Raw genomic sequence first — 23422 nt, 5'->3', positions numbered from 1 at the left:
AGTGAGATGTGACAGAAATGCATTCTTCAAAACAAAGATGCATTTGTTTTGGGGGGTTTTCAAACAAAGCTCTAAAATTAAAAACAGGTCATAATAATAATTACACAGTCAGACAAAACACAACCAAATAAACAAAATATTTTCTTGTCTTGGCATTTTCAGATAGCTGAAAATTAATTTTCATTGACAGTGGCAGGAGGAACAGATTGTTTCTTTTCCGTTCATTCTGTTCTGTTTCATCTAATTTCCATTGGGTTGTTTAACTTTGTGTGCTTCCCTAATTTTATAGTCTTGTGCACCACGGTATATACTAAAAAATTTGAACTGCCAATGGATGGCTGGAAAACTACTAGTAAAACTGTATCTAGCACTGCAAACAAAGTCATTATTTACCAGTCTGAATGTCAGCCAGTCAGCGTGTGAGTGGTTAAAATCTCCACCCATTTCTCTGGGCAGCTGCTGCTTGTCCACAAACTGCTGTAGGATGCCGGTACCTCGCACTGTGTGCACCTGACAGAGAAAGAGAGAAAGAGTTAAACATCTGTTAATGTAGCTAATGAGTGTGATCATCTAGTAAAATGCTTGAGCACCAGTCAATGCATTCGTTTACTCCCACAGGAACGAAGACTGAAAACTCTCTGGGGAAAAGCCAGCAGAAAGACATTCATCTCTGCAGTGACTCCAGACTGTCTAAACCGTACAAATACAACTCATTCTCATATCCAAAGGCCTATTACACTTTTGATGTCACAAAACTTACACTTGAATATTTATACCAGTGCGAATCTGGGTAAAGTAAGGCTGATGTACTTTTTTTGCTTGTAATGAAGTGTATTGACATGCACCTCTATGCCATCCAGACAGGGTTGGATTGATTCATCTTGTTCCTCAGTTAGTATAAGAACTGAGTCAAGCCCTGCTGCCTCTTGTCCCTGTTACACACAAGCAGACCCAAACACACACAGACAACTGAGTTAAATTCAACACAAAACACCATTTGCACCAAGAACACAATCATAGCACTGTGTTACCTTAAAGGCCTTCAGTGCAGAGAAACAGAGTTCAGATGAAGAGGACTTTCTGCTGTCTACGATGATAGTAAGGCCTTTTTCTTTGGCCATAGGTCTGTTTTTCCAGAAAAAGAACAGCACAGAACACACATTAGCCAAGAACAGGAAAAGGTCATGAGATAGTGCCCTCCGGTTTGTAATTCAACTAAACACTCTGGGGTTTACCCACAAGAAACCCCAGATGACTACTAACTCCCTCTCTCTCGGTTAAAATCAATCTATTATTTCAGAAAAACAAATGCATGTAATAGTACATGTTTAAGTGTTGTGAAGGTCTCTGTCACATGGGCTGAATAACAGACCTGGTGATGGTGTAATAACACATCAACACTTTGATCATTTCCTCTTCGTTCCAGCCATCTTCTGGGATGTGACTTTCTGTGACAACCAATGCTCGCCCTAATCGGTCCATAGTACCTAAATTAGACACGAACGAATGTTTAATAAGAAAGTGAACTTTTGTTTTGGTAACTATAAAGACATGCACGTTTACCTGTTAACATGAGCTTTCCTGATTGCAGTAGATTGAAATCTAGTTCCCTAAGGCGGGGAGTGGGGGCTGATTTAAACTTTAACTGAGCAGCAGATTCAATCAATCCTGTTTCCGTTTGAGAGTGATCTGGAATAGATGTGGTAGACTGGCCCTCTGTATTACATGATAAGTCTGAAACTAAATATAATTCAATATGAGGTAAGCATTGATTGCTTAACTTGTTGAGGACAATTGATCAGTGTCAATTTTACTGATCAACTTACCTTCATTTTTGGCATCTGTCTTTGCTGGCGTTTCTGTGTTAGTGACTGTTGTACAGCCGTTACAAACTTTTGAAAGCTGAGGAGTCTTCTCTGATTGGCCAGTAAGGCTCTTTGGTGATTTTGTTAAGTCACTTGGTTGTGTTGCTTTGGTCTGATTCTTAGAGGCGATGTGATCACCTTTGGTTTTTTGTTGGACACGGCCATTTGATTTGACCTTGCCTTTTCCTCCTTTGCCCTTCCTTTTCCTCCTGTAGAAAGACAACATTACCTCATCTATATAATTGTTTCAACAGACTCTTCAAACATTTAAAATGTATTCAATACTATGGTGAAACTCCGCACGACCATACCTTGGTGCTCTGAATCCTCCAGTTTTTACTTCCTTTCCTCTGGGACATACACAGATCTCTGAGTTCCCATCATGCTTGTCTCTTGTGGGACTCACAGAACCTGATGGTGACAGAACTGTGTCTGTCTTCTGGTCTTTGATGTTATCTGAGTGTTGGGTTCTTCTTTGAGCACAACTTGATGATTCTGGTTCATTGTTTAGGAGAGAATCTGAGAGGGACGTTCTCCTAGATCCACCATCCAGTTGCTTGATTCTGTTTTCTGTTTCTCCATGCATAGTGTATGGGAGGGCTTCATTACCATCACCTTTGGAGGGTTTTGCTGATGGTGCAATTTCATTTCCACTGTGAAAAGTGCTGGTCAATGTTGTATCATCACTAAGACTCTGTGATCGCTTAGTGTAGTCCCTCTGTCCCTCTCCAAGTTTATCTGCTTTGTTCCTCACGTCATCAACAGCATCTGTGGAAGACTTCCTTCTCTGGCTCTCCTCCCAGGGAAGTGTACACCCAATCCCATCTCTCTCTTTTCCTACCCCTGGTCTCCTTTCTTTGGCTGGACTGTCTATACCAAGAGTTCTATCTTCCAGACCTACTGGGTCTCTAGCATCTTCATTATAGTCCTTGAACAAACGGGGGCACAATCTCCTTTCACGACCCAAATCAATGACACGAGGCAGGGGCCGTGAGCTAGCTAGATCCCTGCAGGAAACTACACCATCCCTGCCATTGTTGTTGCTGTCCCTTCGTACCAGACTTCCAGCCTTTCCACCTGGTTCGGTCCGTGCATACCCTCTAGCCTTCCCCTTCCGCAGTCGGAATGCTTTACCTCTCCGGCACAGAGGCAATGTTTTGGTCTTACAAATCCCATGCATCTCCAAATATTGCGGTTTAGGATCAGCTCCACCATCTGGGCCTCCTCGAGGTTCTAGCAGCTCCACATAATCTCCAGCACCATCGCCTGCAAGGTGGGAACCACTGCTTCTTCGCAGCTGTTCTAACGCAGTCTCAATATCTGCCTCATCCTTATCTGGAGGCAAGTCATCTTCTTCATCCCAGGACCAGGAATCATGGTCTCCTGCGGAGGAGCCCCAGCCAAGGTCCAGACTCCCTGAAGTGTGGGACAGGCCAATTGGGTCAATATTGTCTTTGAGTGGGTCAGAGGGATTGTGCAGGAGTTTAGGATATACCACCTCTTCCCATGGAATACGGACCACTCCGTCTGATGTACTCACCAGACAGGTGTCCAAACATCCTCCACCTAAACAGCAAGAATGTTCATGAAGAACTCAAGGAGAGAGGATCTTCTATGTGTAACACATCAATCAGCCATTTTGTTACAGGCTAAAGGCAGTGGTTTACAAATTTAAAGGAACAGCAAATTAAGGAAAGTCTTCCAAAATATGCTAAACCAGAGTATCTAACCAGTAGCATTAAGCAGGGCCTATTGTCCACAATCCACCATACCAAATGGTCTCTTTACTTCTCATATATTTTTTGCCTTACCTTCTCTGTTGCAGCCACGCTCCTTGTTGATGCAATGTAGCCACTCAGCAGTGAACACGAGTGAGTGCTGAGACTCTGGCACTAAGACCTCCTGTACATTGCGCCCACCTGGTGCGAGGCACTTAAGAGCAAGGCGGGGGCAGCGTGTTGAGAAGGGTACCACCTGCAGGTAGAAGTCGGTACTGCGCAGGAGTCTCCAATCCAAAGTAGATAGTTGTACTACTACCTTCTCTTCCAAACACAGAGGCCAACCAGAATGCAAGAAGAGACAGCCCAGATACTGAGACTAAAAAAGAAACATGTCTTAAAAAGTCTGTCTTGCACAAAAAACGGGCTTTTTAAAGAACATATATGTCTTACAGCAACTAACACTGTGCATTACACACTGTTTAAAGCAGTGGTTCTAAAACTGGGTCCGTAAGATGGTGACAATACTATGGATGTGACACTTGAGTAAATTGGACTTAACAATGAAAAATAATCAACAAAAGGCTTTGAGCATGAGATACTTTGCATGAGTATTTGAACCAAATCTGGGGCTGTTTACTTTTCATGATATGGTTGACATTTGCATGGAATTGCCCAAGTGTTTACCCAAATCATAATTGTAAATGTAATGGTGTACACTAATTCATACGACACTTCTGATTTATATACAGAAGAGAAAGCCTATATTGTGCTGGTACAGTGCACTAATCTAATCACTTATTCAAAATAAGAAATACTGAAAATTTGATCTTAAATTCCAGCAAAAGCCATTCAAATTCTGTGTCTTAGCTTGTGCAACACTGTTCAGCAGTTAAATTGTGTCAGTGCCTTGACATATTGAATTATTATACAAATTACACATGTAACTCCCGCATTTAGTGCGCATATATTCAGTTCCTCCATGGGAAAAGGTTGACTTACCTCCCAACTGAAACTCTAAAAGTAGATTCAGATGCTCACTTTTCAGTGTATAGGCCCAATTATCCCATGACATGTATCCCCCTTATCCATACCCACTCGCAGGGCCAAGATCAAATTATGTTGAGGAATTCTTGCCCCTCTACCCCAACATCACCTCCCCTTTTTCTAAAACTCCACCCTTTAGTCATTTTTAAAGATACAGGAATATCTTTAACTAAAAGTGATCCCTTCTTCTAGTTACCACCCCTTAGTTTTCCAACTCCAACGTTTCCCTTCTACCTTTTTCTCAATGTGTTCCAGTGTTCTGTTTGTTCCTGCCCCTTTTCTAACCAAAACCTTCCCCCAACGTTTCTCAGGCTCTAGTCCCCCCTCCTCTCTCTCTCATACACACACATATGGTATGAATTAAAATCATGACTCAGACTCTAGTCCCTGGCAGCTTCTCATAGCGACAATGAAAACACAGTCGGCTGGGAATGTGTGTGTGTGTTGTGTGTTTATATAAGTGTGAGAGAGTTAAGTCTCAGCGTGAATGAGAAACAGTTTACTTGTTTGTATGTGTATGCATATAAATGCTTACTGTGTTTGTGCATTTAGGGTACAGACTCTTAATTGAAATGTCAAAGTGATGTGCAGTATTGCATCAGTAACTACACTTTTATTTTTGAGAACTTATTTTAAGAACTATCAGCGGTGTTCGCCATGCAACACTCGCCACCATTATGCTAGGGCAGTGTTCTTCATTGCGCGGCTCGCGAGCCGCATGGGGCTCTGCAAGCTTTAATTTGTGGCTCGCATGGCAGTAAATAATACAGTGATATGATCATGCAGAAATGCGCTTTTACTGTGTTTTCTGCTCCGGACGCTAACTTTGTTAGAAAACATACCTATTAGATCAAGATGCACGTCGATAAGAGTGTTCAATCGCATGCAGCGCTTGCACAGAGCGATCGTCATATGACATCAAAGTACCGTGAGATCAGACTGCTTGCTATGCTTTCGAATTGCTCTCGCGGCACAAATGTCACTCGCCAACCGTTCTGTGCAGGGCAGCATGAAATTACGAGAAAGGTGGCCCCCTGGTGGTTTGGGGAGCACTGCATAAGCATATTATAAGAATGCTTAGCATTAAAATCCTGTTTTTGTCATTAAGGGAAATCATCTTGTCTCAGTTACAAATTTGACTGGTAAATGATAAAGAATGATTTGCCCTTGTATTTATTGCATTGCAAAAGATTGACAGATTGATAAGCAGACATGCACAAACATTTTGATACTTTGCGGTAAAGGCGGCTCTTCTATTGACCCTGACCTATTAGTGTGGCTCTCATGAAAAAAATAGTGAAGACCACTGTGCTAGGGTGTTCTGGGTGCTTTGTAGAAAGTCACTGCATGAAGTTATAAGAGTCTCTGTGTTGTTCTGGTCTCTAAATATGGCTCAGGTTCCTCCTTCCAATAAAGTCTATGCAGGCTTTCACAAGCCTGATGAGCACACTTCTCAACAAACCACATCATTTGAGCCATCAACTCTCTAAAGGGTCATGAGTTACAGTTTAATGTTTAAGATGAATGGTTAGTTTAGATGTAAAGTTGACTTGACTTACTGTAGCAAACACCACTAGTAAATGAGCACTTACACATGCATGCTGCTGTAATCTGTGCAGAAGATGTTTGGCAGGAATGAAGAAATCCAAGAGATACCTCAAGCTGTCGTGCTGATACGTGGACTCGAGTACAGAGAACACCTACCATATAAAACAAAGTACACATACACTTTCATTTTGCAATGCGAAAAACTAGTGGATCTCAAACTTTATCGGCGTACAGCCCCCTTTGGGTACCTTCGTGGCCCCCCAACAAAAATTGATGACATACAACTTAAAAATTTAAGAAGATGAAGTAGAGACTGATGGTCTCACCTGAGAGAGCAGAGGAGGAGCTGTGCTTTCAAACGGAGGGTAGAGGGATGAGAGCGCTCCCTGCACGCAGTCCTCTACTGCCTCTGTACCCTAAAATACACAGGTCACATTCAGAAAATTTGTTTTTTATACGAATAACAACCTTCATGCATGCATCAGGGCTGATTATTCATACCCCAGTAATGCAAGTGAAATGAATCAATAATGTAGCTCTCAGCAATAACTCCACAGAAATGTGTCAAAGTTGGACTGTGATTTTCGCTGACTCATCAAACAGTCTTGCTTTAACATTGCTCAACACATGGTTAAACTTGCTGAAATAGCTTGACGCAATGCGATGGCCAAAAATATTCATTTATAAAATACTGTCAATATCAATATCCTTATATAGCTGAGGCTGACATCCTTTCTATCATATGCATTATTGAAAAGCCTGATCATTATACTGAATACGTTGTGCTTTAAAACATACTGATGCCATGCACGTCACAGAACATTTAATATTCTTGAGGTGTTGTGGGGTAGAAACATGTTGTTTGCAAACACATGGTGTTTGTGCTTTTAGGAGCTTTACCATGTTGAGACCCCAGAAGATGACACAACAACATTTTAAAGGTGCATTGTGTAACTATAAAAAGGATCTCTTGAGAGGAATACAAAATAATCAGTGATGCCACAGTTGCTTTGAAAAAGTACTCTGATTACTGATTACTGATTACTCCTTTAAAAAGTAACTAAGTTACTTTACAGATTACTTAATTTTAAAAGTAACTAAGTTAGATTACAAGTTACTTTGTTAGTTACATTCCAGTAGCTGCCAACACCCCCACTGCCTCAACATTAAAAATGACAACCGGTTCTGCCAACACTCACGTTATTGGAAGTGCATTTTTAACAGTAACGTCAACAATGTATCTCCTGACATTTTAAGTTTAACTGTTGTGTTTTAAAAAACTAAAATATATATATATATATGAGTCTTTCTTGACTTCACTTAACATAAATAGGGGTGAGCAGGGGCCATTTTCAGAAAAACTTAATTTTAAAATGTTTTAGACAGAGATATATTTTTGTTGTGGTCAACAACTCACAAGTGTGGTCTATCAAAACCAGCTGGAATTTTGAACAAATGTAAAACGACTTCTGTATAATTTCACTTTAAACAAGAGTAGTGAATTGTTACTTTTGACCTTGACAGCAGGGACGAAAGTAACACACAGGTGGGTCAAAAGTAACACAACAAAACATGATAGATTTTTGTGTTACACTTGTTTTTATTAAATATATATTACTGTGACCTCTTTAATATGTAACTGCAAACTTATTTTGTCATTTATCTTTGTAAAAAATAATTAAATTACATTTTTATTTTAAATTTCAGTTTTATCAAATGTTTCAAAAGCAACCAACAGTACAAACTTAAATTGCTGAGACTAAAAAAAATTCAATAGTTTGAACACTATGAAAATAAAATTAAATCAAATTAGAATAATATCATTTTTTACCATATTATACACAGTATTAGCAGCGGGACAAAACTAACAAGTGTTACTTTTGACCCGACAGGATCTACTTACTCTATAAACTCGACTTACTTTTATTTTGAAAAACTGAGAAGTCTTCAGGATGTTATATACCTTGTAGATTTATCAGTATTGTAACACATGAAACGAGAAACACAACGCGTTGTAAGAAAAAAAGACCGCTTTTGGAATGTACTTATCATGGTTGAAAACACAGTTCTGGATCTACACGTGGAAATCGGTGAGTAAATAACGCGATATTTGTCAACTCTTTCAGAGGTTATGTGCTAATATGCTGTCATAGTGAGATTTAGATGTTATCAGGGCTCGGAGAAAATCGCTTTGTTACTTTCGTTCTTCAACTCTCCGACACTTACTGGTTTTGCACTGAAGTCCAGCTTTTGTTGTTTGGGTAGCGGGTGACCTCCTGCTCACTGCTTCGCACCACCAGGTGGGACTTGCTCTTAGTTTGACTGTCTGCGCCGTGCCGCGACTCCAAATGTTTTTTTTTATTTTTTATTTGAAGTAGTGTTTTTGTATCTGCATCTCTCTTCTCTCTCCATTGTACGTTGTTTACGTTTGTGTCGCTTACACGTGACCTGAATTGTCCTCGTGCTGAAAACGTGACTTGTCGCACACCTGACTTCACTTCCCGAGACGCAAGAAGAAATATACAAGAAAATATATATTTTACTAAGGAAAATTTCAAAAATAGTAACGCACAGTGACTTGGATAAGTAACTTTAATCTGATTACTGGTTTGGAAATATTAACGCGTTAGATTACTCGTTACTAAAAAAAGTGGTAAAATTAGAGTAACGCGTTACTAAGTAACGCGTTACCGGCATCACTGAAAATAATATATAATAGGGCTGAACGATACATAAAATTTTCATCGTCATCATGAACTCACGCGATGAACACATCGCAACAGACAGCCTTGACACGATGAATGAAGGGAAAACGGTAAAAGCGCATGTAATAAACGTTTGACCTATCACGTTTAGTCCTGAAGACATGGTTTGCACGTTCATGCTATTAGGCCAATCAGGGGAACCCCAAAGTCAGCTACGCACAGATTGATTTGTGAGGTGTCAGTTGCGACGCTGTGCCTGTTAGAAAAAATGATGGCGGAGGAAGGAGAGAAGAGTGAGGAAAAAGTGTTGTCAGGCGAAGACCTTGTGGTAAAAAGGAACAGCACTTCAGCTATATCATGGAATTATTTTGGATTGAGGAGAGATGACGCTGCAAACACAGGTACTGTTGAAGCGGTGATTCACATATTGCGTCTATTGCGCGCTCAAGTTCATTATTTCAAATGTAGGCTCGCAGTATGTGCGCTCTGGAAGCGCCGCGGTCGCGACTCGCACGTGGTGCGATGTGCTCGTTTTTTCCAGGCTGTTCAAAAACATTTTAACTTTTCAGAATGACACAAGCGCAGCGTGCAGGTCATGTGACAATAACCTACGTGTCTAGCGTTTTCCAAGCGTTTTTAGGTGCGACATGTGAATGGCCCCTAAAACATGAAAAAAATATTAAATATTTATCGCAACTAGTGCTGCACAATTAATCGCATCGCAATCGCGATGTCAGCCTGTGCAATTATATGACAGCAAAACGTTGCAATTATATTAAATAAATAAATGTGTGGACTTGTTAACACAAACTTTCTGATAACAGTTTGATGATTTTCCTTGGTGTTGCTACATCACGTGGCAATACGAAAACATTTCTAGTTTTCCAAATACACATTTTAGCATTATCACTAAACTGTGTGTGGATTTTCCTAAAAACCCATCAAGTTGACTCATGATACCATTTATTATAACCGCAATTGCACATCGCAATATTAGCATGAATAACCGCAATGGGAAAAATTACCCAAATCGTGCAGACCTAATCGCAACTCACATCGTCATCCCAACATTAAACAATGTCACCGCACATCGCAACTTTTTCTCACATCGTGCAGCCCTAAACTATATTATTAGTGGTGTATAAACCTTACAAAATGAACTGTATTGTTTTTATTAACTTACTGTGCCCTGAATAAAGCGAAAAAACTGCGATATTCGCACGTAGTTAGATGCTTGAACATTTTGAGTTAACGAGAATAAGCTTAATTTGCCGACTTTAAGTATTTATATAATTTTTTATACCTCTAATACAACATTATGCCCAAAGCAATACGCGTGCACCTGTGATGTGCAGGTTGATCCAAAATGAGCAGGTGCCTGCGGTCACCCGTGGGTACGAGTCATCCAAATCTATTTTGAAATAAGATGGCAATTAACTATTTTAAACAATTACTACCTTAAAAAAATGCGGGCCAGGAAGCGAGTCAGGTACAATATATACATATAATAATTTTTTTCTTTGCGGTACGGGATGTGGGCGGGATAGTTGAAAACGTCGGTCGGGTGCAGGTTGTTTATACATTGACCCACGCATCACTGGCGTCCACATCACCTTCTTTATCTTCTGTTGATTTTAACTCAATTCGCGTCACTCTTGTATCACGTCTTTGCATAGACTTGACTTGTAAATCACACTTAACGCTTCATTCGTGTCTGGTGTGAATGGACCATTAGAATGAGTGTGTTTTTTATCTTCATACACCACGGGTCTGTATACATGGAAGTCATCGCCATGTTTCTACGGTAACCCTACACGGAAAACTGCTCTATAGAGCACATTTTGTCATTACGTTGGCTCAGACGATGATGTGTTTGTCCTGTGGTGGCTACCGTAGCTTCTCTATGCCGCTGGTTGCAATTCACAACCTCACCGTTGAGGTTTAATATAAAATTCATTGTTTGTGTTCATCAGCATCATTAAGTCCAGGTGCTCTAAAATTTCCTGCGTGCCAAAGAGTAGGAACAACAAACTAGCTGGTTTTAACCCTCTGCGTGCCTTACAACCTCTCTAAGTGCAAGGAAATGTCAGAGCCGTGCGTATTACAAGTTCAGGTCCAAGCAAGAATCCAAGAGGTGCGCATTGAGTCCACATGCGTGCAAAAAGAAATCTCGCCAAAGTAAAGCCTACAAACCTTCTCATGCAAGAGAAAGCATGCAATGTGCATGTTAATGTGAAACTAAGATCGGCAATAGTTAGTAGCGATATGTTCGACGATCATTGATACACGATACTATCATCTATCGTCACAACCCAGGTGAACTACTCCTCACAATCCTGGAGCTTCGTAAGGTATTGTTTTAATGTAGCTTATTCAACAAAACTAAAATGAACAGAGTGCATGTGTGTAAACTGTTTATAAGTCCATAATCTATCAATTTAAATGCATATCAATGAATTAAATTTGACAATTACATAAGAGTGGTTTGGTTTTATAAACTATTGTTTACACATAAAAACGTTCCGCTTGCGTTATGTGACGCCTATTAAATTTAACACTGAAACTGAAGAGGAAACATCCTGAGAAACCCGACTTGACCAATAAACACACTGATGTTTATTTTACTGCTGTTCTGTCGTCATGGTAACCCAGAACATTTTCCTCTCGTCTAGGTTTTTTCACTCTCTGTTTCTCCATCTCTCTCTTTCCCCGTTTACACACCTCCTCTGAAGAACTACTTCTAAATATCATCTGACAACAATTACGCCACAGCGTCTTCACAAAACACACATTATGCTTTCAGAAGTTTCCCACCCATCGAGCAGCAGGAGAATAAACAGAAGATGAGGGAGAGAAGAGACAGAGGGTAGTCTAAGGAAAGTCAGCCAGGAAGGCCAGAAAGTTCGGCCGGGTGGGGAGGGTAAGGAAAGAAAAACAAACGCGGAAAGAAAATGGCAGGAAAGAAAGTCAAATGAAAAGAATGCAAGAGAAACAGACTAAAAGACAAAATGAGGAAGAAATGCATACAGATGATCATTAAAATCAGCGGTGCTGGGATGTCGACAACAAACAATACACTAAAACCGATCTACATTCTGTCCATCTAAAAACTGATTTAAAAAATAGTTTGAGAGTTGTGAAGGAGGAGAATTCAACTTTTTTGCAGCATTGTGTTCCAATTTTAATAAGACAAAAAAGTCTAGCACAATTCCCATATAAAAATATGATGCATTGCTATGTATTAACATGTGTTTTAAATATATTTCAATATCTATTTCTCTCTGTGTTGCATCAAAGCATCAAAAGCAAATATGCAAATTAACTAATCTGACAAAGTAAAACCTTGGACTACAGCAAAACTAGACTTCATTACCATAAAGACATGTGAAGTGATCACAATTCATTTAGTTTTTAATAGATCAAAAAGATCACAGTTTGGTTTTCAATATCCAGATGTTTTGTGATTGGACTGCTTAACAGTATGTTAAAATATTGTACATTTATGTTGACGTGTTTTTGAATATTGAATATTGTTTGCACAGATTGTGGGAAAGTCATGAATAGTAACAGAATAATAAAGTAAAGGCTATAACCCAACATTTCTGCAGATTTATGTCTGTCTGTGTGTGTGCGTCTAGTACAATCAGCCAGTGGTATGTCATTCTTCAGCTTAACTTCCTCTCGATCTCAATGAGAGAGAAAGAAAGAGAAAGAGAGAGAGAGAGAGAGAGAGAGAGAGAGAGAGAGAGAGAGAGAGAGAGAGAGAGAGAGAGAGAGAGAGAGAGAACGATAGAATCCAGATGCAGGCATGTGGGCAGATGAATAGGAGAGATAGAGAGAGAGAGGCCGGACTTCTTCCCTTTTTTAAAAAGGAACTTGACAGAATAGAAACATCTGATCTATTTGTTTCCACACAGTCTAAATCATGATCTAAGTGATGTCTGCAACAAGTTTCTATTTGTAGACATCAAGACCTTTACAGTTATAGTTCTTTTCAGCTCTACAGTTACAACTTCTGTAATATATTTTAGGGGAAAAACTGAAGCGTACTTTGTGTAATCCAAATGCTTGACTAATGCTGAATGCTGTCAAACGAGTGAGACAGTTATCTAATGTTCATTGAGCTGGACGTGTTATTATACAGATAGTAAAACATTTGGGGGGATCTAATTTTCACTAAACATTCTTTACATAATGTAGAAAACAGTAAATCTTGAGCAGATTTTTTCACAGGCAGGTTCATATATGAAAGTTGCATTACTGAAGCCCACTGATGTGAAACTTACATGAGTTCAGTGAAAGCCACCTCAGGCTGCATACAAATAATCACAACTAATCGTAAAAACGTTTTATGTGTGTATAATAATTATGCATATATATAATTTGTTGTGTTTAACTCAACCAGAAAATCATGTTAACACATGAGGTAAAGTAATCAAGTTTTATAAATGTTGCGTTTGATGGCACAGTTATTTTATTATGTAAGATTTCATGTAATGTTCAAAACGAAATTGTTAGTCATAGATAGACACAATTCGTTGGTGTGTCAAAAAACTTACCATAAACAAGGTGTATGTATTCTTATACAATGTTATCATCAAGACTTTTTTGCAATTTCATGAGGTTTGTCCTCCCTTGGTTGTGGTGGACGCTATTGCGCGTGTTGTGTTACGTCAACTGGTAGAGCAAAAAGACGTTAAGATGACAGCGCCCTCTAATTTTAAGGCCAAACAAAAACGTAAATGTTTAACATCTTGAAAAGCAGACATTTAATGGGGAAAAACATGACAAAAGAAATTATGCAGTGTTTTGCAGTTTGCCATCAGTTTCAAGGTAAAGCAGAGAAGTTGGGAGCCTTTTTTGTTGGAACAAGCAAATAAGGTAAACAAAACATAGCGTGCATGGTGTCTAAAGGGTTGTGGATAACCTTTCATCTAGTCCACTGAAGATAATTTTAAGCACATCATGAGGCATATCAACACAGCATATTAATAACAACACAGTTTTATTAATATTGGTTCATTTATCTTCCATAATTAGAGGGCGCTTTCGTCTTAACATCTTTTTGCTCTACCAGTTGCCATAACAGTTAAATCCTGATATACTGATATAAAATTGATCCTGATAAGATTATTGTGAAATTTCAGAATTAAAGTTTACATTTAAAACTGCCAGTTGTCTTAACAAATGATGAATAAAATGCATATGTATACAATTATATTTGACTTTTGAAATATTATTTTAAATATGTGACAATGAAATCTTTTTTTGGTGGGGCCAGTGAAAAAACAAACCACTGGCCCGATCGGACCAGTAAAAACAATTATTTGCGTTGAGCCCTGTACACTAACACATAAATTTATCCACGACACTGTTGTCATGTGGTTTCTACGTCAGTAGAGGCGGTAACAAAGGGTAACATATCTGGGGCTGCACGGTGGGTCGCGTGCGGTGTCATGCACATATCGTCAGTGGTGCCGGTTCCTTGATTACTAGTAAATCGCCAATCTGGGCCATATCGCATACATATCGCAGGTGAAACGTCCGCGATAATTAATGCGAAATTGCCCCGATTGTCCGTGAACTACGGCTCTGTGTAGTAAATGCCGCTCCATCTGAAAACAGCTGATGGCGATTTACTATTAATCACGGAACCGGCATTACTGACGAGATGCGCATGCACAAACACATGCGATTTATTGTGCAGCCCTAATATTAAAGGTCATGTTCTTCCTGATACCATTTTTGAAACCCTAGTTAGTGTGTAATGTTGCTATAATAGCATAAATAATACCTGTTAAATGATAAAGCTCAAAGTTCACTGCCAGGCGATATATTTTCTTCAATAGAATTCCTCTTTAAAAGCCTACAACGAACGGCCGGTTTGGACTACAGCCCTCTATTTCCTGCTTTAATGACATCAGTAAAACAGTTCGTTGACTTAACTCCGCCCACATGAATACGTCAGTCACCAGCTTTGGCTCAAACGGCTCTGCTAAGCTAAGCTGCTATCGAATTACAGCACACTAAACAAACTACACAATCACAGCACACTAAACAAACTACACAATCAGAACTCGATACGTATTTCTGAAGGAGGGACTTCACATAACAAGGAAGACAGCCTGTTTTGAGGACAGTGAAAACAGCGCTATACAGATAAGTAAATTGTGTGAAAAATACAGTGTGTTTTTTTTTTACACGTGAAACATGAACACATGTTATATTGCACACTGTAAACACAATCAAAGCTTCAAAAACACAGAAAGAACGGGAGCTTTAAAGGAACACGCCCACATTTTGGGAATTTAGCTTATTCACCGTATCCCCCAGAGTTAGATAAGTCCATACATACCTCTCTCATCTCCGTGCGTGCTGTAACTCTGTCTGACGCAGCCCCCGCTAGCTTAGCTTAGCACAAAGACTGGAAATGCATGGCTCCAGCTAGTATACTGCTCCCAATAAGTGACAAAATAACGCGATCATTTTCCTATTTATGTGTTGTGATTTGTATAGTCAAACCGTGTACAAATAACAAGGTGATATGAGACACAGCGATCTTTTAACAGTATACATACTGAGAACTATATTCTCTGAAGACGAAGCACTGCCGCATGGGCGGAGTGATTTGCACAACTCTGACCGAACTCTCTGCTCCTCACCAGGGGCTTCTCGTGTGCTGCGAGCAGATCACTCCGCCCATGCGGCAGTGCTTCGTCTTCAGAGAATATAGTTCTCAGTATGTATACTGTTAAAAGATCGCTGTGTCTCATATCACCTTGTTATTTGTACACGGTTTGACTATACAAATCACAACACATAAATAGGAAAATGATCGCGTTATTTTGTCACTTATTGGGAGCAGTATACTAGCTGGAGCCATGCATTTCCAGTCTTTGTGCTAAGCTAAGCTAGCGGGGGCTGCGTCAGACAGAGTTACAGCACGCACGGAGATGAGAGAGGTATGTATGGACTTATCTAACTCTGGGGGATACGGTGAATAAGCTAAATTCCCAAAATGTGGGCGTGTTCCTTTAACGTTATTGACAGGCGACTGCACTGCCACATTTCAATGTTTAGAATGACAATTTTCTCATAATTTACAAGTAGTTGAAAACATTAGAGATATTGTTAGTAATCAGCTGGACAAAATATATAACACTGGACTAGTGGTTTTTGGATATTTTACTGCAAATATCTTACAAATTGTATCTTTAAACCCTTCGACCCAAAACAAACACATTTAATATGGGGTCTGCATTCCCATACTGAAGAAAGTGTGTTTCGGTCATAAAGATCCTCCCAATTACATTTGTGTGTGTGTGTGTGTGTGTGTACACATGAAATGCATTGCATAAAATTTCAAAGAAAATGGTATTTGCAAACAAATGATGCAAAAGTTTTAATCAGATTGAAATGAATAAAATGTTAATAACTTAAAAACTTAGTTTGTTATTGCAAAGACCAACTTGTGAGGATATTTTAGGTGATCTTCAATAGGATAATCCATTGGTCATTGGTCACTATATGTTTTACTATTCTAATAATATCTGAAGGTTTGTCAGGGATAAAGAATAGAAACTAAATAAATAAATGTCCATGAGATATTCTGACTAATAAAGTGAAACAAACCTGTATGTTTGTGTTTTTCCATTCACACTCATGTCTCCCAACAGAAACTGAATCATCTCTCTCTCTATTTGAGGATCAATGTGGAAAATTCAACCTCACGCAAACCACCATCACTTCTATTCATTTCTCTCAAATAAAAATCTCTCTCTCTCTCTCTTTGTCTCTCTCTCTCTCTCTCTCTCTCTTTGTCTCTCTCTCTCTGTACCTTCGCCAGACAGCTCCACCCTGATCTACAGATGAAATCTGTCTGCATCTTCACACACATCAACAATCCTGACATCACTGCAAACACTGAAGAAATTGTGTTAAGGTCACATGGCTCGTATCATTAAAAGTTAAAACACATTTATTAGACGTCCAAGTGCAGCGTGTGTGTGTGTGTGTGTGTGTGTGTTTTAACATAAATTTTTTAATTTTATGTTCGGTGTTGATTTTACTTAATTTCTATTAGTTTATTAGTTTAAATTAATTTCTACTGCATAACAGAAATCCAGAAACACTATGAGTCTTTTTTATAACCCTCTTTTGGCTTCACATCATCAGTGTCCAGCAGTTTTCCTCATGATTCCTGATGGGATGAGGGGAATTCCCACTTCTGGATTCCCTCTTCTGGATTCCCTCACTCACATTTACCATGATAGTAACCCATGTGTTTCCCAAAACACTCACCGCAGGTAACTACTTTTGTAAAACTATGAGAAGTTAATATGATGTCGCTTTTTAAAGCATTATTATCATGTTTTGCCAGTTTATTTAATTTTGTTTGACGTCATGCAGTAACGGACAAAAGCAAGTAAACACCATTTCTAAATTCAAGTACTCCAGATACATGAGAAGTTACACTGATTTTTACCATACTGACGTTAGTTCATACTGTACTTTTACGCTAACCGTGCAGCTTTATGACAACGCTGCAGTTATTTTCACCTGAAGACGTCGCTTTTCTCATGTGTACGTCTCTTTTCTTCAAACGCGAACTGTAAATCAAATGTGTACATATGGAAAAGAAAAACCGAGCAGGACTCACCATGACTTTACTACATCTCTCCTGGTCGCGTCCAACATCCACAAGAACCCGAAAGTATCACAATCGCCTCAAGTGTTTCACAAACTGAAGTTTCATCAACGAGTGAAAGGCGTGATGGTGGGAAGAGAGAGAGAGAGAAAGAAGCAGAGGGAGGAGTGTGTTCAACTTCATGCGAAGCTGCGCAGACAAGTCGGTATGTGACGTCAAGATACCGCGAGAGCAATTCGAGATCTATGCCTTTGAGTTGCTCTCGCGGTACTTCATGCGCAACGCCGCGTGAACAGACAGGCTGAGATGTCCCCTCTCCTGATCTAAAGCTACCGTGAGTCTCTTTCAGTTTTTCCAGTGTGTTTCTTTACAGTTATGAGGAATTAATCATACGTTTTATACTGGAACAGTACCCATGTACACATTAAGATCATGATTATTGTTGTAAATTGTAATTATGAATTCAACACAGTTGTCAATGGTTAAATCTCACCGGACCAATGTTTATCATGTGATATTGTGACAGTATGATGGTGTTTTAGCTGATTTTGTTATTTCTCACATACGCTGTACACGAGACCGTTACTTCATACAGATATGTGTTAAATGTCTCCATCTGCTGGTCCACAAACGAAAGAAAAGGACAGTGTCAGACAAATGTAAATATTCTTTCATAGTTTACTTGACTTGAACACAAACAAAAACTCGGTTAAAATACATTTACACCACTGGATAATCTTTCTAATGAACTAAAAGCAACATCCATTAGAAATGTCTGCCCCCTTAGCTGTGGTAAATGCACAGTAACACACACAGTGGTTTGTTGTTTTAAGAAAACAGTTCTAACAGCAATATGATCAAAGACAGTAATGCTTAAGATCTATTAATAATAATAATAATAATAATCTAAAAAAATCATAAAAGATAATTCCACCAAATATTATAGTTCATGAACTGAAAGTTGGTTATGTTTATCAGGTGTACATTATTTTTTACATTTTATTTTATTTTATTTTATTTTATTTTATTTTATTTTATTTTATTTTATTTTATTTTAGCTCTATGACATGCTGGAGAAGATCAAAGATGTAACTGCAGGGCAGAGGTCCAATCCAATTCATCATTGCTTTAGTCACAAACCAATTACAATTCATCAACTACAAATCATTTAAAATGACCAGGAAGAGAATTAAAGAAAAATTAACCATTCACCAATAACTAAAATAAACTAACAAATATAACATTGTACTAAACTAAGCCTTTATCATCAAATGTGTTTATTTAGGATTATTCAGGTTCTTAAACACATGGACCTGTGAATAAAACAATAAGACAAAAACAAATCATAAATACACTTTTCTTTCATGTACTGAGGATATTAAAAAGGTTTATTTTTGTTGTGTTGTGTAAACATATTTACCATCATCATCATCCAGTTTAATCTCTGGTTTGACTTTCTGAGGGAGTTTTGTCCAGGTCAGTGTGAAATTTGAGAGTCCTTTAGAAGTCAAAGCGGTCTTCAGCTAAAATAAAAACAATGTTGTTCAAATATAAAGATGCTAAATGAGTCCAAACAAACTATTATGTGTTTTTCAGTGCTTTCATGTTATTATACATTTAATAGCTCGTAACTGTTAAGTTTATTGGACAGTCTGAACCGGATGAGGTGGAGGGTATGTGGTGGAGTGGAGTGTGCCAAGCCAAAGACTATATATATTAACAAGGGTTCATACTAAAGATATTATAATTATATATTAGGTTTCTTTTAATATCTAAATGTTTATTTGTTTCTTACCCGATTTAGAATCATGTTACTGACAGCTGGATCAGTCATATTGACACTGGACAGAAATGTCATCATCACAAAGGTTTTTTTCCAGTCTGAAAACACAAATCACACAAACATCAAGTCAAATGAGCACATTAAAATACATTAAAAAAATCAACAAAATGAAGAAAGAATCAGAATGTAGTTTCTAAAGGAGCTTTCCCACTGTTTGTTACAAAAAGCAAGAGACTCTGTGTTGTGTTTGACTGATGTATTGATAAACAAATAAAAGCTATGTGTTAGATTGTGTTTTATCATCTTTGTTTATTAGCAAAACTTAAGCCTTTAATGTACATAAGAAATTTCAAAACTAATTTAATTTAAGCTTTAAGTTGACCAGACTTTACACTGATGGTTCAAGACTAAGAATGACCGTACCCGGCAGATACACTTCCACTTCACAGATAGTGAGAATTTTGTTACGTCCAGGTATAATGACGTTCACATATCGTCCCTTCATATTGTCACAGGACACAGACACAGACTGACCCGCTGCAACACCATACAACACAGCACACCTAAGACAAAAGCAACTTTTTTTAATTCTGATATTTTCTTCTCACGTGTTTCTTGGACGTATAAACTTTATCAAATGATTTCACAGCACCAATCACTTAACCTGGAATTATTGTTGCCATTGTTTTCCAAAGAGTTTCCAATATGAATTTCTGCTCCGTCAAGTCGTTCTGGACAGCAGTCTCTTCTGTTAGTGATGATGACTCGAGAGATGTAGTAAGAATCCAGAAGATCTAGTCTCCACCAGGGGTTAGATGTGTACACTTCTGTGCAGGAGCAGGTTGAAGGTGACGTGTCAATGGCCCTTGCTGCTACCCAATTAGAATACAAGGATGACTGTACAGCCTGTCCTCTTAATGCCAAATTCTCTAAAAAAGATGGGGGGAAAATATAAAAAATAAATTAAATATATTTTTCTAACTTCAAAAATATACTTAAATATATTTAGGCAAAGAATACATTTTTGCCATTTAGGATGTAAAATTACAACTGTATTTGCTTGCCCTTGAAATACGTTTTGAAATATATGTTAAGATATGAAGGTTAAAACTAAATATATTTCCAAATTAAAAAATATATTTAGATTAAGCTTTACTTGCTACAAAATGTATTAAGCATATATTTTTGCCCAAAGAAATGTATTTCTTTGCCGACTGGGATATCTAAAGACGAATGTGAAATAGTAAATGACACCTTTACACTTGATTAATTTTATTTAAACTAAAAATAGGAAAGTTCGTAGTTGTTACCTGAAGAGGACGGGTTTGTTTGGAAAGAAAAGTCCATTCCTAAAGTAGACAAACAGTAACTGAAGACCTTTAGTCAATTAATCTGATCCACAGATGTTTTTGAACAAGTATCACTTACAATATTATCTGCACTTCTGTATAGTCATTAAGTTATAATTATTAATTCTCTTATTAAGCCTATAAAGGAGAAAAACTGAAATAACAGCAGATCATTCTAACATTACAGATGAAGTGAAAATAATTATTTAGTCACCCATATGAAAAAATATAATTTTAAATGTATTTTGGAATAGGTTTACAAAATTTTCACCGATATATATACACTGCCACCAGACATTCACAGTCATGGACTGTAGTTCATGATCCTTCAAACACTTTAATATTTTATATTTGCTTTCTACTCCTAAAATACATTAATAGAAACAAATACATTAATAGAAACAAATACATTAATAGAAACACAATACACATTTTCATGACTATAAAATCTCAACATGTAATACTTATATTAACCTGTAGAGGCCGCCATTGTGTTCACGAGTCGATGACGTTTCATTACTTCATTATTTAATTATTTAATGTAAAACAAAGTAAATGTCATAATGTCTATAAACTGTAAAAAATAATTTCATGCTGAGATTGACATTTCCATTCCAGTCACAATCCATGATGTCACATTTTACATCAGCCTGCCATTGAAATATAAGAAGAACATCTTCTGTCAACAGTTTTTTGATCCATTAAAATATACCAGCTTATAATAACAACATAAAACTTTTTACAATGTGATACTTTTAGACATGATAACAATAACCACTTTTGTATACTTTATAGACCACTTTATACATTATGATATGTATACACTGGATTACATTTCATAAAAAGATAACTTGTATTAAATTTTGGTTGATTCTTCTCTATTCTTCATCTTTTATGTGTGAACACGAGTATAGTTTCTGACCAAAGAAATGAAGGAAAATACACTAAATAGAGTCTTTGCATTGTTATTACAAGTCCTTGTATTTACAGAAGAATTAATAGGGAAATTTCTGTATTAATATCATTTTATATTTCGGTTCAGTTTACCTGTGAGTGAACCCATTGAACCTCTTTACTGATTGATTATATTATATTAATTGATTATATTGTAATGCTGGCATTGACCTATCCACACGTAAACACATGAAAATCAAATAATTTTCAGGAATCACATCTGTGTTTAGTTATATTAGTACGATTTAAGTTTATTGTCATTGTTATTGTATTGTAAATTCATAGACATCCCTTAAATTCATAAGACACATAAAACATATTCTTCTATTAATAAAACAAGAGCTGTGAATGGACAATTGGTTTGGTTTTTCACCCCTTTATAATCCTCATATCACTACATAAAATAATAAACAGATTTGGCCTATAAATGAACAAAATGAAAACAGATCAGATTTTGACTCACTTACCTAAAAGTACAAAGAGAAGTCCAGACATCCACATCTTTACTGTTGAAAAATTATGTCCTATAACATATGAGATATAAATGAACAAAACATAGACACTTGTATGACTTTAACACTTAAACCTCATTCAGACAGCCCTTTGGTCCCAGAACATTTCCATAAAATTTTCAGAGAGGTTTCTGTGACTTTTAAAGGTTTTAATCCAAAAAAATAATAATTTCAATACAAATAAAAACAATACAATTATTTTACATTTATCTTAAACTGGTAGTCTTCTTCCTCCGCTTAGTTTTTCAGTTTACAAAGTCCGTCATCTAAATAGGGATTAGACATGGCGCCAGGCGCAACTTGCTTTTAAAAGGAATGAGAGATAAGACTCTCATTGGTTTATTGCACATTAAGCCCCCCAAAAAACTATTACTTATTATGAGAATAGCAACAACCCTTTCAGACCATGCGCTTGGCACATAAACCATTTTTCCCATCATTAAATTAGCAAAAGTGGATTCGGACACGGCCATTTAGACCGTGCGCTGTGTGCTTTAGACAATGCGCTTAGATCGTTAAAATAGGGCCCTAAGTAGTGTGTATGTAGATTTATTCAGTATTACAAGGGTAAAAATGTCAATCCATGTAGTGACAGCAATTTGCACCAAAACGTATTTGTTTTTTATTTGGGCTACTTAAAATATATATTTTTACGTTTTTTCTTTCTTTTATTTTACAATTAACATTAACTGAATTTAAAGATGATCTACACTTATCTGAAACGTTCAGAAGCATAATTCTTTGCACCTGTAAGTAAAAACTAATGTTAAACTAATGTTCAGGGGTTGTAAGTCTTTAAAATAAAAAAGTTCTTGAGAATTGTGATCTTTATTGTAAGCAAAAGAATCGTGATTCCCGTTTTATACAGAATCGTGCAGCTCGGCAGTACTGTAAGGGGCGTGCTGTAGTAAGGACGCGTGTGTCCACGCAACATAAAGTTATGGTTTAGCTTTTTAAAATGAGGGATTAACATGGACTTTAAAATGAGGGATTAACCAGGATTAGGCCTTTGATTAATTAGGAAATATAACTAGTTTTAACAAACATGCCTTACTAAAAACATTACCTGTGTGCATTTTGAGGCAAAACAAAGGGCACTGATGTATTTTAAGATATGTAAGTGAAAGTTGTTTTCAGTTTGGAGAGCTCTTAAAAGTGTTTAAGTCTAGGACTAGTCTAATCCCTGTCCGGAAAATCACCCCAAAAATGATAAAGTTAATTTTTGGGTTGCTAAAGTTATTGATGATAATCTTATAAAAGACATCAGACTGCAGGTGTTTATATATCAACTATT

The 23422-nt window shown here is 37.5% G+C and overlaps 2 protein-coding genes across 3 annotated transcripts in view; both read right to left on the bottom strand.

The window, feature by feature from the left end:
• The window catches only part of arhgef40 (Rho guanine nucleotide exchange factor (GEF) 40), a 42255-nt gene extending 24577 nt beyond the window's left edge, over positions 1-17678 (bottom strand). The window contains exons 1-11 of one of the 2 annotated variants that reach the window (XM_073859605.1): positions 17543-17678; positions 6505-6594; positions 6223-6330; positions 3677-3962; positions 2177-3431; positions 1827-2074; positions 1564-1740; positions 1373-1487; positions 1032-1125; positions 846-932; positions 394-510 (exon numbers count right to left, since the gene is read on the bottom strand). In XM_073859605.1, the coding sequence (XP_073715706.1) occupies positions 394-510; positions 846-932; positions 1032-1125; positions 1373-1487; positions 1564-1740; positions 1827-2074; positions 2177-3431; positions 3677-3962; positions 6223-6330; positions 6505-6594; positions 17543-17545 (2580 nt within the window). In that variant the 5' untranslated portion in view covers positions 17546-17678. The remainder of the gene's footprint in view (positions 1-393; positions 511-845; positions 933-1031; positions 1126-1372; positions 1488-1563; positions 1741-1826; positions 2075-2176; positions 3432-3676; positions 3963-6222; positions 6331-6504; positions 6595-17542) is intronic. The other variant, XM_073859606.1, reaches the window with a different exon arrangement.
• An 827-nt stretch (positions 17679-18505) lies between these two features.
• LOC129450770 (fucolectin-4-like) lies at positions 18506-22167 on the bottom strand. Its single transcript, XM_073859342.1, has 6 exons — positions 22084-22167; positions 20624-20662; positions 19978-20242; positions 19737-19876; positions 19326-19411; positions 18506-19053 (listed from the first exon to the last, which is right to left on the bottom strand). Exons 1-6 carry the CDS (start codon positions 22115-22117, stop codon positions 18919-18921), a joined length of 699 nt encoding a protein of 232 aa, XP_073715443.1. The 5' UTR covers positions 22118-22167; the 3' UTR covers positions 18506-18918.
• Between the last annotated feature and the right edge of the window lie 1255 nt (positions 22168-23422).

Source organism: Misgurnus anguillicaudatus, chromosome 21, assembly GCF_027580225.2.
Source record: "Misgurnus anguillicaudatus chromosome 21, ASM2758022v2, whole genome shotgun sequence".
NCBI classification, from domain to species: Eukaryota; Metazoa; Chordata; class Actinopteri; order Cypriniformes; family Cobitidae; genus Misgurnus; species Misgurnus anguillicaudatus.
This window is presented reverse-complemented; position numbering and strand designations above follow the sequence as displayed.